Raw genomic sequence first — 18,252 nt, forward strand, 5'->3', positions numbered from 1 at the left:
AATATATTTTATTGATTTTTTAGAGAGGAAGGGAGAGGGATAGAGTTAGAAACATCAATGAGAGAGAAACATTGATCAGCTGCCTCCTGCACAGCCCCTGTTGGGGATATGCCCACAACCAAGATACATGCCCTTGACTGGGATCGAACCTGGGACCCTTCAGTCCGCAGGCTGACGCTCTATCCACTGAGCCAAACTGGTTAGGGCAAATCAGGTATATTTTAAAAATATTTTGCTGTATGTTAACTCAATTTTTTTCTGATATTATTTAAACACTGGAGGCCCGGTGCACGAAATTTGTGCATGGGGAGAGGGAGGGGATCCCTCAGCCCAGTCTGCACCCTCTCCAATCTGGGATCCCTCTCACAATCCAGGACTGCTGGCTCCCAACCGCTCGCCTGCCTGCCTGCCTGATTGCCCCTAACCACTCCCCTGCCAGCCTGATCAACGCCTAATTGCTCCCCTGCTGGCCTGATCACCAACTGCCCTCCCTACAGGCCTGGTCCCCCCAGCTGACCTCCCCTGCTAACCTGGTCGCCCCTAACTGTCCTCCCCTGCTGGACCAGTCGCCCCCAACTGCCCTCTCCTGCAGGCCTGGAAGCCCCCAACTGCCCTCCCCTGCTGGCCATCTTGTGATATGGGTGTGGACATCTTTGTGTTGGAGTGATGGCCAATTTGCATATTACCTCTTTATTAGATAGGATAGCAATCCATGTCAGAAGTCATGAAGCCCTTGATGGTTTGTTCTGGGGTGTTAGTGTAGCTCTGAGTTTGCAAACTAGGGTGTGTGTCAGAGAACAGCCAGGGGGCTGGAGGAGACGTGGCTGAATGGAGCCAGGGAAGCCGAGAAAGCAGTTTCTAGGGAAAGCTGACCTGTGAACTCACAAGAGCATGCAGTGAGCCTGATGCTGTTCCCCCACTTTGCTGTTGGGTGAAGGGAAGGCATTTCAGAGGAGTCTGGGAGTAGGCTGCACACAGCCCACTGCTAGTCAAGACACCTGCTTCATCCAGGGTGCAGTGCCATCCTCAGCGTGAACAGGCAGCAAGGCGGCTCTGCATGCCTACTTAATATATAGTCCAACCCCATCACGGGCCACAGAAAGGCCCGGTCGTGTCTGAGGTGCTCCTGATCAGCCAGGGAGGCAGTCATGGAGACGCCTGCCCAGTCCCATGGGGAAGGGCCAGATTGTTTTGAACAGAATCACAGAAGCCAGATTGAACCATAAAAGTTATATGCCTGTTCTGTTATTAAAATGCTTAAGAAATGACTCATTTGCAAACCAGTGTTCCTAAAAGTGTTTCAGGGCCTGATTTAAATACCCACTCAGCGGTAATGAGCAGCATCTATGTCTTTCCGATCAGTGTGCTGCTCAGACAGCAAGCTGCTCAGGTAGGTTACATGTGACCTTGCACTGCCGTTCTTGGTAGACACTGGCCCAGCAAGCCTTTTTCTTTTTAAGCAAACAGCACGAGGACACCAGCACTCTCCACTGAGCCCAGAGCACTGGCTCCCTGCCTCGGAGACTCAGAGCCGAAGGTCTGTAGGCTGCATATCCATGCCCCTCCCTCCCCCGCAGGGGATGCTTCAGTCCCACCCAGGCCATGCCCAGGCAGCGGCGAGTCCCCACCTGGCCCAGCCATCACGGCTGCGTGTGGAGGGCAATGAGGCCGCACTAATGAGAGGAGGAAGGGGTGGATGCCAAGTAGATCAACAGTGACCCCAACTCTGGGCAGCGTTGTCATGCCATGGGGCTTCAAAATCCCAGCAGGAGCATTAGGAAGGCAGTGCCTGGCCACCCACACCCCCACGGCTGGGACTCTGCATGGATAGCCTGTTTCCTTAGCCCCTCAAAGCATCACTCCTGGGCCCTTTCAACCACAGCCTGTGGCTGCCGGGCCCTCCACGACCTCCCCTGGGGGAGACAGTTTTTCCCCTCTCCTTTCTGACGTGTTTAGAATCCGCTCCCTTGTCTCCCAGCCTCCCTCTCCTGTGTTGTACTTTCTCATCTTCCAGTGCTTTCCTAGCAAGAAGGTCGCTTGCCTCGGTGACATCTATACACCTCTCTGTTGTTAAGGAGAAATGTGCTTGCATCAAGAATCTGGCCGCCATCCCCTCTCCTTTCCGACGTGTTTAGAATCCGCTCCCTTGTCTCCCAGCCTCCATGTGCTGGAGATGCAGAAGTCTGATGCCTTTCTCATTCTGAGATTGTCTATTTGAGCCAGGTTTCCCCACCCCTGGAAGCTTTAGTTGGATCTTCTTGTCCCAAGTGATGTCCACCATGTTCCCTGTGTGGCTTCTCTCAATCTGCAAAATCATGTCTTTCAGTCTGGGACAGTACCTTGAATTATTTCCTTCTGTTTTCTTTTTCCTTTCTGGAGCTATTACTGGTCAGATATTAGAATCCAAGAAGTTTTTAGAATTGCAAGCACAAGAAACATGAAGAAAAATACATCATGGTGCATCATGATGTCTAAAACAATATTGAAAATGAACAAAGATGGAGGACACACACTTCCTGATTTCAAAACATACTAAAAAGCTACAATAATGAAAACAGTGTGGCTCCGGCATATGGATAAATGTATAGACCAATGAAATAGGATTGAGAGTCCATAAGTAAACCCATACATCTATGGCCAATTGATTTTCAGCAAGAGTGCTGAGACCAGTCAATGGGGAAAGAATGTCTCTTCAACAAGTGGATATCAACATAAAGGGATGACGTTGGACAACTACCTCACACCATGTATAAAAATTAACACATAATGAGCCGACTGTGAGTTAAAAGTATAAAACGCTTAGAACTCCTACAACTGAATAAAAGACGATTTAAAAATGGGCAAAGAACTTGACTAGGCATTTCTCTCCAAAGAAGATATACAAATGAAAGGAAGCCCAATATCATTGGTCATTAGGGAAAGGCAAATCAAGACCATGAAATGCCATGTCACATCCACTACCAGAGCAATAAAAAGAAAAGGAAATTAAGTATTGGCAAGGACAAGGAGAAACTGGAACCCCATGTATTGTGGTGGAATATAAAATGGTACAACTACTATGGGATACAGTCAGGCAGGTCTTTAACCATAGAATTAATGACACTTCCCAGCATCCCCAGTCCTGGGTATCCACCCAAAATTATTGAAAATAGTTATTCAAACCAATACTCATACATGAATGTTTATAGCAGCACAATTCACAATAGCCAGAGAGAGAGAATAACCTAAGTGTCCATCGATGATAAACAGGTAAACAAAATGTGGTATATCCACACAATGAAATATTCAGCCATAAAAAGGAATAAAGTACTGATACCTACTACAAAATGAACCTTGAAAGCGTGTTAAGTGAAATAAGCCAGACACAAAAGGCCAGATTGTATGATCCCATTTATCTGAAATATCCCAATAGGTAAATCACAGAGACATACTAGTAAAGCAGATTAGTGCTGCCAGGAGGGAAGGGGGAGAGGGGAAAGATTGCTTCTGGGGGTGATGAAAATGCTTTGAACTTGGCAGAGATGGATGTAATAAATGCCACTGAATTGTACATTTAAAATTTGTTCATTTTAGGTATGTGAATTTCACCTCAATTAAAAACCAAAATACTCAAGCCACTCTAACCAGCCCATCCCCGCGCAGAGGGTGCTGCTGTGTGAGGGTCACTGAATGATCCTTACTTCCTGAGCCCCTTCTGCTGCTCTCCATCTGGATTCTTCTCCAGAAAAGGCACTTCCTTCGGCTTCCAGTCCATTCTGCCCCCATCATGCATGGGTTCATCCACCTGGCTGAGTTCCCTTTTAATAAGGTTTCCTTGTTGAAACATTTTTTAAGAGAAAGTTAAAAAGAAAAGCACATTTTAATAAACCATAGATTCGTCCAAGTGTCAGGTGTTAAGGGAAACATTTCTGCTGGCCTTGGGCTGAGTACCCTAAACCTGCTCATTGCTGCCCATAGCAACAGGGCAGTGCCCAGCCCTGGGCAGTTACAAGGCACACAGGCTTGTTGTTTAGTGTTTGTGGGAGCAAAAGAGCAGGCGGCATGTGCGGGGTCAGAGCTGGACTACTCTGGATTCCAAGGCATTTGCTGACTTTGTCTTCTGGTCCCGCTCCCGGGCAGCCACAAAGTTCAGCAGGTCAATGGCGGTGACGACCCCGAACACCATCTGCCTCTTGCTGGACTTCCCGGGGCTGTGGTCTGAGGAGGGAATCAAGGCAGTAGGTTAAAGGCACCTCCGCAGGGAGCTGCACCTAAGCCCAGACACTGTCAGAGGCTGAACCAGAGTGTGGCCCTGGGGGACCAGCCCTGAGCCTGCCCCAGTGCCTACAGGCACCTGTGTATTGTGGGAACCCAGGCAGCACCCACAGAAGCCCACCAACAGATGCCTTCTGCTAACAGGAGCCATCTGGGCGAAGCTGCAGAGAGCAAGGTGCTAACCTCGCCAAGCCATGCCCACTGGCCACACACCTGTGGTCTGTCTGGGTGCCCAACGCTCAAGTCTTGGCATGAGATTCCAACACCAAGCACACCCACAAGCTACATCAGCACACATCTATGGCCTGTGATTATCTTCAAACCCATGCTTTTCTCTGGGGCTTAGAACGAATGCTGGCCCTGGCCCTGGCCCCCCAAAGAGCAGTGAGGATTGTTGAGGTAGTTCGACTTGACTGGCCTGTGGAATGCCCAGATTTGGTCAAACACCATTCTGTGTGTTTCTAGATGAGATCATCAGTTGGATGGGTAGACTGAGTAAAGCAGATTGCCCTCCCTGGTGTGAGTAGTGGACCTCATCTAGCTAGTTGAAGACCTGAATAGGAAAAAAAAAGGCTCCCCATGTAAGAGGGGACCTCTCCAGCCTTTGGACTTGAACGGAAACATTGGCTCCTTCTGGGTTTTGAGTCTGCCCACTCCCCCTGCAGATCCTGGGACTTGCCAAACTAGTCATGTGAGCCAGTCCTAGTAAAGTATAAATCCCTATACACACATCCCACTGGTTCTGTTTCTCTGGAGACCCTTGACTGGTCATCACGAAGCACAGAGAGCCAGGTGGAGCTGAGGGGTGGGAGGGAAATGCCCAGGTCACTTTTTTATCCCGCCAGACCCCATCCCAGCAACTTCACGGCCATCTGTCCCTAGGGTGGGGGTGCGGCGAAACCGAGGAGCCAGGCACCCTGCTGGCCTATTTGGAGCACCTCAGAAAAAAACACGGGGAGCAAAGAGGAGACCAGCTCCACACATTTCAGGGACTTAGAGGCAAAGTGGCACTTTGGAGAAGCGTGTCCCCTGCAGGGAAGGGTGTCTGTGCAGCCTCTGCAACCTGGCCCTCCAGAACCCCGGAGACTCATGCACAGTGGAGTTGGCCACCTTTGTAAAGGTCAGTCTCTTATGACCCCGCAGTTCTGCCAACAGCACGAAGGCAGCAGTGGACACGGTATCAAGTGTACTGACCCTGAAATTGGGACTCACTCTGGGGGGTGATCATATATGAGTAAATGTGAGGTAAGGAAGAACCTCCCACCCAAGCTCTGGGGTCTGGGAGCCCGGATGCCCTCCTTTACCCTCGGAGCCGCAGAGCCATTTCCGAAAGGGAGACAGCGGGCGTACATACCTGCAGGCCCCCCCACCACTCCTGCCAAGGCCTGGTCCCGTGCTGTGGAGCCAAGGACGGGAGAGGGGTTAGGCTTGGCCACTCAGGCCCCGAGGCGGCCCTCAGCTGGGTGGGGGGCGGGCTCCAGGGCACTCCCAATTCTGATTACGACCCTCACCCTTGTGGGCACCCAGGCCTGGCCCACAGAGGGGTTCCTCTGAGAACCGTGCCCAAGGCTGAGGATGGCTGAGTCACCGCCACTGACTCCAAAAGCCTGTGAGGCTCCAGCGCCCTGCTGCCCCACAGGCACTCGGCTGCAAAGCGCAGGCGGCAGCCTAGACCGGGCCTCAGGGGCCAGGGCCCTCAGGGCTCCCCCAGCCCTGCCCCCAGCCCCACTTACACTGGATCTGCTCATGGACCACGAGGGCGAAGTGGTCTATCTCCAGGATGCGCGAGAGCATGCCCAGCGGGTCAGTCAGGCGGATCTGGAAGAGAGGCCGCGGTCAGCGCTCACCAGGCAGGCCCTCGGCGGAGAGGAGCACAATGGAACCTGAACTGTTTGGACAGCACGTTCTCCTGGGGTCTCTCCTTGTTATGGGGGGGGGGGGGGGGGGGGGCATAGGGTGAAAAAGTGGAGGGATTAAGCAAAGAAAAACAAACTCAGAGGCACAGGCAATAGGATGGTGATAACCAGATGGAAGTGGGGCAAAGAAAGGGTAAATGGAGATAAACGGTCATGGAAGGAAACTAGACTTTTGATGGTAAGCACACAATGCAATGTGCAGATGATGTATTACAGGATTGTATACTTAAAACCGATACAATTTTATTGATCAATATAACCCCAACAAATTCAATAAAAGAGAAAATCTAAAAAATACCTATAAATATATAATTTTAAGAAAATCTGGACAGGTGACGGCATTGGGGATGAAATGGCACAAATATACGGATTCTGGTGACATGTCAGCTGTGTGTGTGGGGGAGGGGGGAGTGGAGAGGGGAGAGGAAGGTCAAGTTATCTCCTAGGTCCTAGGTTTGGGCACTTTTAGTCCCACTCACTGGGAGGTTGGAGAAGGCAGGTGTGAAACGGGGACCAGGGAGAGGGGACGCCCCGATGGCACTGCCCTCAGGGACACAGAGAGCAGGGTCCAGTCGGCTCTGCCCAAGCCTGTCGGAGGGTGGCCAACATTGTCTCAGAAGCGTAGGCTTCTCCCAGAACGTTCTATTTATTAAATCACTGTGTGTGCCAGGTGTTCTTAAACGAATGCTTCACGGGGAAATGAGGGCCCAATGTTAGGAAACCGACCCCCAGGCGGGCGTGGGAGAGCCCTCACGGATGGGCCTTTCCCCACCGGCTTCCCTGCAAAGCTGGGCGAATTCTCAGGTGTACAGGTTCGAGAGGGGCAGCCAGCACTGGCCCAGCTGGCACAGGAGCGGTGCAGAGGGTCGGGGACCTGGCCCCCTTGCCCAGGAAGCGCTGTGCCCCACCTCCAAGGACAGAAGCGGGTCTTGGCACCCACGGCCCCAGTGGATGGGAGCTCATACCTGCTTGAACTGCTTGTAGATGACTTTGTGAACTTGGTCTGACGGCTGCACCTTCCCAGCGAGCAGGCATGACAGCATGTTCCCCAGAGTCACCATCCCCAGGATCACTCTGGGGGTGAGGGGTGGGGGAGGGTCAGTGCAGGGCCCTCCCTGAGACCGCAGGACCCGCCCACAGCCGTCCTCCCTCGGCGCCAGAATGCAGGATTCCTCTCAGAATTCAGCAGACACCTGCCGAGTGCCCACGCGTGGCAGGAGGACAGTGATCAGATGCCCTGCCCTCGACCTGCCCATCCAGTGGCAGACAGTAAGCCAATGAGTCCTTTGGGCATTTCCATCTGACAAGTGTCAGTCAGGGGGCTATGAGACGTCTCCTCCCTGGCCCAGTGCAGTGGGTGGGACACAGGTTAACACGGCCACCCCCCGCCCAGCCAGTGCGCAGGAACATGTCCAGTGGGCGGCCCGGCGCTCTGGACATCCCTGAGGGACTGAGGTCAGCCAGCCAGACTGCCCTGTCCTGGGGTGTGGCTGAGACTGACCCCGATTCATCGACCACGGGCACCTGGTCGAAGCCCTTCTCCCGGAGGATCTCGATGGTGTGCTTGCAGGTGACCGTGGGCAGCACTGTCAGCGGAGTGGACAGGCTCAGCTCCTGGACTTTGAGGTGCCACCACCTGAGGGAAGAGGGCAGGGCAGGGAGGGCTGAGAGCCGGCAGGTGGGCGTCAAGGGCAACATCACACAGGGAGACCGTGGGGATGACCAGCCAGGCGTGGGACAGAGCACAGGCACCAGGTCCCGGGACCTGCGCTCTGCAGCCACTGTGGCTCTGGGTGTGGCCCTGCTCAGAGATGTCCTCACCAGGGCTTCTTCACGGTGAGGTCCTCCTCCTTCAGGAAGCCCTTCTGCAGCATCCACCTGTCGCTCAGGAACTTGGACCTGGAGGCGTCAGGAGGTCAGCAGGGCCTGGCAGAGGGTCTCACCACCGTCTCTGCCCACACCAAGGGGCACAGTCCCCACAGAAAGCCCAGGACCCTCCCCGACCCCATCAGTCCAGGAGAGACCCCATGGCTGGCTGGAGCTCCAGGAAGAGGCCTGGGAACCAGACTGTAGAGCGCCCGTGGGAATTTCATGTCCAGGGGCATCTGGTCTACCAGGGAGGAGGCGCTCAGAGCACAGACGGTTCTGTCCTGGAACCTTTGCTGTCAGCCCCGTCGTGCTCCCTGGGCGCCTCCTCCCTAACCCTCCTCAACACGCGCTCGGGAGCCGTGGGTGGAGGCCTGGCTGGGGAGAGGGGGGTGCAGAGCTTGCAGGGCCCCTGGCCCCACCCTGAATCCCTGCTGTCAGATCTCAGGGGAGATCCAGTGGCGTAACCACCGCATCCCCTTGGTGGAGCCAGGGAGGGACAGGCCTGCAGGCGGGAGGAGGGAGGAGGGAGGAGGGAGGAGGTTTCTTACATGTAGTTGCGGACAGAGTCGGGCAGAATCACCACGCAGCGCTGGCCCTCCCGCAGCTCCTGGGCCGCCTTCACGGCCACCGACATGGCGCTGCCAGAGCTGCCACCTGCCGAGAGGGCCGGAGTCAGACCCAGGCCGGCAGGAGCCTGGTCCCATCTCCTCGCCATGAAGCCCTGGAGATGGACACCCTCCAGCCTCTCCCAGCACCCGCCCCCGCTTTGGACCCCCATTGATGGGGAGCCCTCCCAAAGGACAATGCTGGTCTTGATTGAAAAAGCCAGGTGTCCTGAGATCACTGGCCCCAAAACAAATACACCAACCACAGTGCTGCCAGGCCTCCTCTCGGCGGCCACCCCCGCCCCCACTGGTGACTGCGGGAGCGAAGCCAACAGCTGCTTCCTCTTTCCGTCAAGCTCTCGAGCTCCCCAGGCCCTTTCCAGGACCTCGTGCCACGCCCCGCGCTCCGGTGGTTAAACACAGGAAACAGAGCATGCGGCTGCAGGGACCCCAGGACCCCAGACCTCTGGCCACACGGGGAAGGGGCACTCCTACCCGCCTGTGGAGTGACCGCCGATGAGGACAGGCCAGCTGACCTCCTGGGGTTGGAGTGGACGGACGGCACCCGGAAGCCGCCATGCAGCCCCAGAATGAGGGTGTCCTTTACACATCTGGACTGGAAGCTGGCAGAAGGCAAGCGCCCCCGTGTCCTCTGCACCCCGGCCGCCCAGCGCCTGCCCGCCACTCACCGCACAGCAGTCCCTCCTGCGCAATCAGCATGCGGGCAAAGGCAAAGGACTCCTCATCGTTGCACTTGAACCACTTGTCCACCACCTGCGGGCAGGACCAGACTGCCGGCTCCGGGAGGCACTCGGGCAGGTGTGCGGTTGGGGTGGGGGCCCCACAGCCGTGTTCACAACCTCACGGATGCTCTCAGTCCAGGAAGATGTGACCCTTAACGGGCACAGCCCTGCACCTGCTCCGGGGTCTGAGACTCATGTCTACAAACCTGGAACTTTCTACCTCTCCCTGGTCCAACACATTGTGCTCGTGGCTATTAAACTGCCCGCTGGCTCCCGCGGCACAGCCGTATGTCCTGTGGCTGGACTCTATGTCCCTCAGAACAAAGCCCCTTGTGGGTCCGTAGGAGTCCGTTCTGGGGTCCTTACCTCTCCGTTTCCCCTGCTCAACCGCCAGAGCTCCCGCCTCTGCAGGGGCCTGATCTGTGCCCACGGCCAGACCTAAACTGCTGGGAGTCTTTGCTCAGTGGGTTCATGTCACTACTTGGATATGGCGCGGCCTGCCCCCTGGCCCTGACCTTGGACCTACCCTTCCTCTACCTGCTCGTATAGGGTCATGTTTCTCCTTCCTGCCCCAACAGGAAAGCCAGGCCGGTGCCGGGGGTCAGCCAGCCATGCAGACGTGCAAGCTGGTTAAAGGGTGAGCCCTGAGGACCGGCAGCGATCACTGCGGCCCCACCTACCGTCCGGTCCAGCACCGTGGGGATGAAGTCATAGCCAATCCCCTCCACCTCGTAAGCCGTCAGCTCCGTCCGGTTCAGCTCCTCGGGCTCAGCAAGGATGGAGCCTTCGGGATCCACCCCGATGATCTACAGCGGGGAGACCGTTAGGGCTCGTGCCCAGCAAGTCTAATGTGGATGTTCCCACCCTCATCGGGGCCAAGACCACCCCGAATGGGCACCTGTTGATGATCTGCCCGTGGGATGCAGGTCTCATTCCCGGCTCCGGGGCAAGACTGGAAACCCAGAAACCTGGGAGCCAGGGTGATTCCAACTCAGGGGCAGCTGGGGGAAGGGGCTCCCGGGGCAGTCCCCCTGCACAGAACATCCAGGACACAGCCTGGCACAGGCCCTGGGGGGCAGTGGGGCCTGGAGAACAAGGCACAGTGCTGGGCACTGACCTCCTCCTGGGCTCAGCACCACCCGCCAGATATTTCTAGGAGCCTCACCCCAGGCCCCTCAACTCCAGGCCCCTTCCTCTAAGAGCCCCAGATGGGGCAGATGCAGGACCTGAGCCTAAAAGCTTAGATTCATAGTGACCTTTGGGGGCCACCCAAAAGGACTCCCACCCCGTCATCTGGTCGCTGGATTCCTCGCTCCAGGGCAGGGCCCGCAACCCCCTGGCCGCCCTGGGGCACTCACTTTGCATCCGGGACACTTCTCCTTTAGCTTCCTGGCGATGCCTGTGATGGTGCCACCTGTGCCCGCCGAAGCCACCAGCATGTCCAGCTTCCCTGATGGGGGAGAAGCCTTATCAGGAAGAATGTTCTAATAATAAGTGAAAACTTCCTCGACCGAGATGAAGGCAGATTATCAAACAGGTCAAACTGTTCCGTTTCCACGGCTCTCATCACAGTGCTTTATCCTTAAGCAGCATCCATCACCGGTCACAGGGCCCCGAGCTTCATTTGCATCTTGGCCCTGGGACCTATGTGGTGTAAGGCCCGTCAGGTGAGGGAAGGACAGGTGCGGTGACTGCCTGGGGGGGACGGGCACAGGGAGGCTCCTCATGATGCACTTTCTTATTTTTTTTTTAAATATACTTTATTGATTTCAGAGAGGAAGGGAGAGGGAGAGATAGAAACATCAATGATGAGAGAATCATTGATTGACTGCTCCTGCACACCCCACACTGGGGATTGAGCCCGCAACCCAGGCATGTGCCCTTGACCCGGAATCGATCCAAGACCTCCTGTTTCATAGGGTGACACTCAACCACTGAGCCACACCGGCCAGGCATGATGCACTTTCTTATGCTGTTTGCTTTTGGATGATGACAAAAATGTAACTAAATTATTCAGGAAACAGAATAAACCACTCAGGCTTGGTTCAGAAATCATCTGGGCTCTCTCGCTGCTGAGCGCCAGCCCAGGCATCCTGCAGACAAGTCCACGCAGGCCCCATGCCGAGGCGGAGGGCTGTTTTTGCCAAATGAGAGAATTCTCACACATAAAACTTCGGTGAGCAAATGCCTGGATCTCCCTACCTGGCTCCTGGGCATGGATGAGGCTGCACTTAAGCCAATGCCAGCACTAGACTCCCAACAGGAGCCCAGGGTGCCAGCCACCTGGCAGAATCCCCTCATATCTCTTAGGAAAACAGCCCTTCAGAAGGCATCACAGCCCCACGGCCTTGGCACCAGTTACGTGGAAACGTTCCAGGGAGCCTCACGTCTGTATGGAGAGTAAGCTAATCACCCAAGCTCGGAGATGGGAAAACCTGAATGTGGAATTCAAGGCCCAAGTCAGGGCTTGACGCCTAGTGCCATTCAGCAACGTGAAGTCCCAGCTGTGAGCCCAGCCCAGCCAAGGACATACTCACTCCCTGCACTCAGGAGCTTCTGCAGCTGGGCAGACAAATATGCCTGCCTGATACAGTGCAAGAGAGCACAACAGAAGCAGAAACCGCTCTAGAGAAATGCTCTGGATAGCACTTCACAGAGAGGGGACACTTGATCTGGGTTTTGAAGGATGAATAGGAGTTTACCAAAGAGTGGGTAAGTGACTTGTACCATCCCAGGCAACCAGGGAGAGCGGCAGTGAAGTGGGGAGAGGGGTTAGGATAGACGCACACACCGTCACACTGCTGCAGGATCTCCTCGGCCGTGCTGTCATAGTGAGCAATGGGGTTGTTGATGTTGCGGTACTGCACGGAGAGAGCAAAGGGGCTGTGAGAGGAAGTCAAAGACACTGAAATGGCAGCAGGCACAGGGCTGCAGGCAGTTTAGGAGCCTCAACAGACACAAAACATTAAACCCAGCTCTACAGATGTGATTTCTGAATAATCCAGGAGCGAATAAGTGAGACAGAAGAGCTTCCAGTAAAAAAGGTTTTCAGACCTTCAGAGGGCTTATGGGGTCCTCAGCAAAGGGCATGCCCACCCAACGCAATGAACTGAGGCGCTGGCCGCACGCTGGAGGTCCTCTCCAGCCGGGAGAAGCCCGAGACACGTGCCACTCACTGTCAGTCATCTCAGCAGCCCCCATTCCTGCTGCAAACGTGGCACCACCCCACCCCTGACACAGCCCCCAGGAGTGCCCACTGGGTCCACACTCTGCATGCACATTCGCCCCAGGTCCCGAGCCTCACCTGGTCCAGGATGTGGGAATTGGGGATCTCGTTCTTCAGCCTCCATGCCACCCCCACGTGTGACTCGGGGGAGTCGAACCTGGCATTGGTGGGTGTCCTCACGATCTCCGCCCCCAGCGCCCGCAGGACGTCTACCTGCAGAGCAACATCGAGCCTTGACCCACCTGCCAGGCCTTCCAAGCTGGGGGAGGGGTCCCGGGAGGCAGGCCCGCCCACCCACCTACCTTCTCCATGCTCATCTTCTCCGGCATCACGATGATGCAGCGGTAGCCCTTCACCGCGGCTGCCAGGGCCAGCCCGATCCCTGGCGAAGACATGGTGAGACCCTGCCCTGTGCACCTGCAGCCCATAGAGAGGGCACTACAGGACTCCCCAAAGCCCCACGCTGCCCCCTCTGTCCTCAGGGCTGAGAGAGAATGCGGAGACGAAACAACAGGGAGTGTGCCCACAAGGAAGAAAAGCCAGGTGCAAACACAAGCACCAATTCCTCCAGCCTTTGCTGGGTGCCCACGGCTCCATGTGGGTGCGTGAGGGCCACAGCGGGCAGAGCAAACACTGTGGGCTGAGGGTGGGCACCCGTGGTCCTTGAAGGAAAGGGAGGGTGGCCTGAAGGCAGGCAGAGACCAGCAGGCGGCCTCCCTGGTCACAAAGGGGTCAGGGCCACTGTCCAGAGGATTGGAGTCGTAAGATCCAATGGAATCTGCCCGACTGGGCTTCAGACTGGCTGGGGACCAAGCACCCCTCCTTCTGTCTGGTTTCTCCCTTTGAACAGGGGTGTCCGTCCTATGCCTGTCCCACCGCTGCATTGGAATCCCATGACCCGTCGGGTTTCACAGGCTCACAGCTGGAGAGGACCCTGCCAGGAGGACTCTCCCCGACGCCTGGTGGAGATGGGACCTCGGACTGCAGAGATGATGCTGGAAGGGGCGGATTTGTTGGGGCCACTGGGATGATTTGCATGTGAGAAGGGCATGGATTTGGGGGCAGGTGGCAGCGCTATGGGCTGAATTGTATCCTCTGAAATTCCCACCCCCATCACCTCAGAAAGCAACTGTGTTTGGAGATGGTCTTTGAAGAGGGGAGTAATAAGGTTAAATGAGGTCACGGGGTGGTTCCTAATCCGTAGGACAGGCGTCCCCAGAAGAAGAGAGGAGGACACAGACGTGGAGGGGGCGGCCGCGTGAGGACGCAGGGAGGAGACAGCGTCCACAGGCCGAGGAGAGGCCTCAGGAGGAGCCAGCCCTGCAAATCCCTGACCTGGGCCTTAACCTCCGGGACGGGGAGGGACTGAGGTGCTGGTTAAGCCGCCCCTCGGTGGTATCTGTTATGGCAGCTGGAGGAATCAAAGACAGATTTTCACTCTCAGGGGCAGCCGCTCACGGGAGCATCTGACATCATCAACGCAGGCCCGACTGCGAGATGTCGGAGGAAGCGGCACAACACGCAGCTGCTCGCGTGCACTCGTGCTGAGCAGACAGCGGGAAGAGCCGCCAGCCAGGCCAGCGCAGCAGCCGCGGGTCACCCCAGCCCGGGGTCCGGGCCTGTCCCAGCGCTCACCTGTGTTCCCAGACGTCGGCTCGATGATGGTGTCCCCGGGCTTCAGGATGCCGGCCCGCTCGGCCTCCTCCACCATGCGCTGGCTGATGCGGTCCTTCACGCTCCCGCCCGCGTTGAAGAACTCACACTTGGCCACTGGGAGCCGGAGACGAGCCGTGAGACCGGAAGGCCCCTGATCCCTCTCTGTCCCCTCCCCACTACCTGATCCAGCTTGATGCAGGGCGAGGCCTGGTCTTCGCTGGATCTATACATCGGCCCCTCTCCCCTCCTACCCACCACCCCAGCTGGCAGTGCCATGCAGAGGACCATGTGGCAACTCCGAGGGAATGAGACAGAGGCGCCTGAAGGAGCCCCCACTGGGTGGATGGGTCAGACCCCCTCCAGCAGTCCCAACAGGAGCTTGCTGGGCAGACAGCGGTCGGCTCACTTGAGCCCCATGCGCCCGTAAGGCCCAGCCACACCCAGCGGCCCCTGCCAGACAACTTGATGCCCTGAAGCCACTGTGCCCGGATCACACCCCAGACCAGGCCCCCAAACCCTCCACACCCCGCCTCCCACCGCCCAGGCGCTCCTACCCTCTGCCACGCTCCCTGCCCAGCAAACACGCTGCCCTTTCCTGGGCAGAGGCCTCTGCTCTGCTCTTTCCTTAGGACGACTCCCGCCCACCTCCTAAGAGTTTGTAGTGTTTGCAGGAGGAAGGTGCTGCCCCAAAAGAGATCTGAAGACTCTGAAGACCTGGGCCAGCCTACGACACCCACAGCCCCAGCCCCCCAGCCCCCGAGGGGCGAGCGCAGGAGGGGGAAGCAGGTACTCACGCAGCTCACACTTCAGGCCAAAGTTCTTCCCGATCTTATTGATTCTCACCATGGGGGTATCTCCAATTTTCTTCAGGATATTTGGCAAGATTTTGGGCGACTTTGCCCTAAAACAGAAGAGCCCATGATTATTCAGAAAAACAAAAGGAGACCAGCCGTGGCAGGACAGCACATTCTTTTAAATAAATCGAAGAACTGCCCTGGCCGGTGGCTCAACTGGTTGGAGTGTCGTCTCATATATCAAAAGGTTGCCGATTGGGCCCGGCCGGTGGGGTGTGGCGCAGTGGCTGACCATCAGACTATGAGCCAGGAGGTCAGGGTTCGATTCCCAGTCAGGGCACATGCCTGGTTTGTGGGCTCAACCCCCAGTGCAAGGGGCAGCCAATCAATGATTCTCTCTCACTGATGTTTCTATCTCTCTCCCTCCCTCTCCCTTCCTCTCTGAAAGCAATTTTTAAAAATATACATATGTTTTAAAAAGGTTGTGGGTTCAATCCCCAGGGGCCCTGAGACAGGTCAAACATGCTGCCTTCCACCCGGGGATCCAAACACGCAGACACGCAGACACGCTGGCATCCCGCTGCCCCCTCCACTGTGGAAGGGGCTGAAGGGACAGCCAGGCCAGAGGCAGGTGTCAGGGTGAGGGGAGAGCCAGGCTGGGGCCAAGGGCTCCTGACCCCACTTTGGAGGCCACGCCGGGGTTGGTTCATTAACTAGTTAAAGCCAAGGCCGGACAGAGGTAAACACCTGCACCATCACGTGTGGTGGCGAAGGTCACGCCAGCCCAGCAGGCGTTGTGGCGGCCAGAGCGGGCTGAGGCCCACCCACCGCTAGGCAGGGGGTGAGCAGGCAGAGAACCGGGTTCCTGCCTCCGTCACCTGAGAATCTTGCCTGCGGTCATCAGGGCAGGCCCCAGGGGAGGGGGGGGGAGCGTTTACCGCAGGTTGCCCTGGGGTCACCTCCTCTCAATGGCTTTCACTGTGACAGCCCCAGAGGCCTCCAGGACAACCCCAGGGGTGCTTAGAATAACCCCACACTCCTTACCAGAGCCAGGGACCTGCCTGCCCCACCCCCTGAGGCCCCTCCACTCACTTGGCTGCTTCCACGCTGGCCCTCGTTGTAAGCCCACCCACCTCGGAACCGCCTGGAACCCCCTTTCCCAGATACCCACACTTCCAGCACCTTCTGCCTATGCAGGTACCAGCTCCAAGGCCTTCCCCTAGCCAGGAACCCTAAGGGCCGTTTCCTCTGGGGGACCTTGGTCTGGTGTCCCCCCTAGCAGGTAAGCTCCCGCCTGACCTGGGCCCGAGCCCAGCTCCCTTATAACCGGGTACCTGACCTAGGACAGGGGCGTAGGGCTCAGCTTCCAGATGGGATTAGCCCTTCAGGGCTTTGCAGGACGGGTGACTAGGCCAGGGTGGGAGGGGCAGCTGTCATGCTGTCTCTCAACCTGCAGAGAAGAGTGTCCTTTCCGCCCCAGGATCCCGGGTGAGGTCACCCACCCTCGGAAACCCGGTCTCTTCCCTGCCCGCCCCCAGCAGCCACACCCCAGCCGTCACTCACTGCTTCGTTTGTTTTGGCACCGAGGGCTCATCCTGTTTGGCCAGGGGCCCATTTGGCCTCCTAAGCACCCAGCATTGAGGTCTGTTTAGTGCTTGAGCTTCTGGGTTTGTAAATTTCCATTCCTATTTATTGGCCCCACAGAGGAGCACACCCCTTTCTCCACCCCCAGTTCTGATCTTAAAATCAATAACCGTGAATGTTGGTATAGCGGGTTATACGGAATAAGAATCAAATATCTAAAGCCCAGCTGGCAGGGCTCAGTGGTTGGGTGTCGACCTATGAACCAGGAGGTCACGGTTCGATGGCCAGGTTGTGGGCTCAATCCCCAGTGCGGAGCGTGCAGGAGGCAGCCGATCAATGATTCTCTCTCATCATTGATGTTTCTCTCCTCCCTTTCCCTCTTCTCTGAAATCAATAAAAATATATTTTAAAAAAAAGAAGAATCAAACATCTAAAAAACATAGTCTTTGACTCTGAGAGATTATACTATGGAAATAAAGATAACCCTAAAACTCAGTGAGCTCAATTTAAGTTTCCCAATGGGTCGGGGGGGTTCTCTTTTTTTCCCTTGGCTGGATAGATCAGGGCACCTAGAACAGGGCACAACATACAGTAGGTGCTTAATAAAGATGGACTGACTACATGAATGTATATGGTTTCTATTGCAGTTGTTCGGAACGAAATAACGGCTACATCTAAATCCCGTTGGAGGGCTTAAAAAATTGTGGTTTATTCATCCAACAGTCTCTGTCCAACCTCAAAAAGAGGTCACTATCGAAAAAACAGTCATGGCCAGGAGGAATGTGTACAGCTTAGAGTTAAGAAGAGAGGTGCCGGTGTGAACCTAACTGCTGAAGACATGCACACTCGCCTCAAACCCAAGTGTGCAGCCCGGCAGCCCTGTGTTAGAACCCTCACCGCTCCCTGTCACCCAGAGTGTGCGACCTGGGTGTTCAGCATCTACTCTTGTTGGGCACTGACCCAACACTCTGAGCCTTGGTGGACTGATCTACACAGCACCCCCACCCAGCAGCTCACCACCCGTCACAGTGATTGCAAGGGGAATGGGTCACACCAAGTGCACATGGTTCCTCCCCTCTGGGTCGGAACAGGGACTTACAAGGCCGTGTGGTGATGTGGAGAGTCAGTGATGGGCCTGCCCAGCTTCCAGGAGCACCTGCTCGGGGCATCAGGCCGGATCCACAGGTGATCCTTGGTGTCCTTGTCCCCTGCGGGCCCCTGCTCCAGGCTCCTTTTTGCTGAGTGTGTCCCGGAGAGGTGGGGGCACCCTGCCACCCCCTCTTTTGCTTGGAATGTCTCAGAAGACATGCTTCGCTCTATCAGAGGAATGGGAAAGAGAAGTCATCAGTTCAGGCCATTCCCAAGCGCTGCAGAAGAGCCTGCTCTGATGGGGCTGGGCCCAGGGACTGCTGCTCGCCCGCCCGCCCGCCCTCTCTGGGTGCAGGGCTCCACACATTCAGGGGCTCGGCAAGAACAGGCACAAAAGCACAGGCACCAAGTGCTGGGACAAGTGTGGTGGTTTCTCTAAAGGTTAAGTAGCCTGGCCGGCATGGCTGGTGGTTGAGAGTCGGCCTGTGTAGGAACCAGGAGGTCACGGTTCAATTC

The 18,252-nt window shown here is 56.3% G+C and overlaps 1 protein-coding gene across 3 annotated transcripts; it reads right to left on the minus strand.

Moving 5' to 3' along the window:
• Positions 1 to 3,567: 3,567 nt before the first annotated feature.
• On the minus strand, positions 3,568 to 17,987 carry CBS (cystathionine-beta-synthase). 3 transcript variants are annotated; one of them, XM_005885727.2, is made up of 16 exons: positions 17,747 to 17,987; positions 15,064 to 15,170; positions 14,249 to 14,383; positions 12,916 to 12,995; positions 12,692 to 12,826; positions 12,179 to 12,248; positions 10,746 to 10,837; positions 10,068 to 10,193; positions 9,334 to 9,418; positions 8,588 to 8,693; positions 7,992 to 8,069; positions 7,672 to 7,806; positions 7,136 to 7,244; positions 5,988 to 6,072; positions 5,609 to 5,650; positions 3,568 to 4,197 (listed from the first exon to the last, which is right to left on the minus strand). In XM_005885727.2, exons 1-16 carry the CDS (start codon positions 17,953 to 17,955, stop codon positions 4,052 to 4,054), a joined length of 1,740 nt encoding a protein of 579 aa, XP_005885789.1. In that variant the 5' UTR covers positions 17,956 to 17,987; the 3' UTR covers positions 3,568 to 4,051. The 3 variants fall into 3 exon arrangements, with proteins under 3 accessions (XP_005885789.1, XP_005885791.1, XP_005885790.1); XM_005885729.2 differs by lacking the exon at positions 17,747 to 17,987 and adding an exon at positions 16,403 to 16,538; XM_005885728.2 differs by lacking the exon at positions 5,609 to 5,650.
• Positions 17,988 to 18,252: the final 265 nt, after the last annotated feature.

The sequence above is a fragment of the Myotis brandtii genome, unplaced genomic scaffold (genome assembly GCF_000412655.1).
Source record: "Myotis brandtii unplaced genomic scaffold, ASM41265v1 scaffold923, whole genome shotgun sequence".
Classification (NCBI taxonomy): Eukaryota; Metazoa; Chordata; class Mammalia; order Chiroptera; family Vespertilionidae; genus Myotis; species Myotis brandtii.

Excerpts from the sequence above, each read along its gene's own strand:
- CBS (XM_005885727.2), bottom strand. The coding sequence starts at position 17,955 with ATGTCTTCTGAGACATTCCAAGCAAAAGAGGGGGTGGCAGGGTGCCCC. Across the intron at positions 7,245-7,671 it reads CCCGTGGTCGATGAATCGGG|AGTGATCCTGGGGATGGTGA; the intron begins GTCAGTCTCAGC and ends CCTCACCCCCAG. Across the intron at positions 6,073-7,135 it reads TCTACAAGCAGTTCAAGCAG|ATCCGCCTGACTGACCCGCT; the intron begins GTATGAGCTCCC and ends CCTCTCTTCCAG.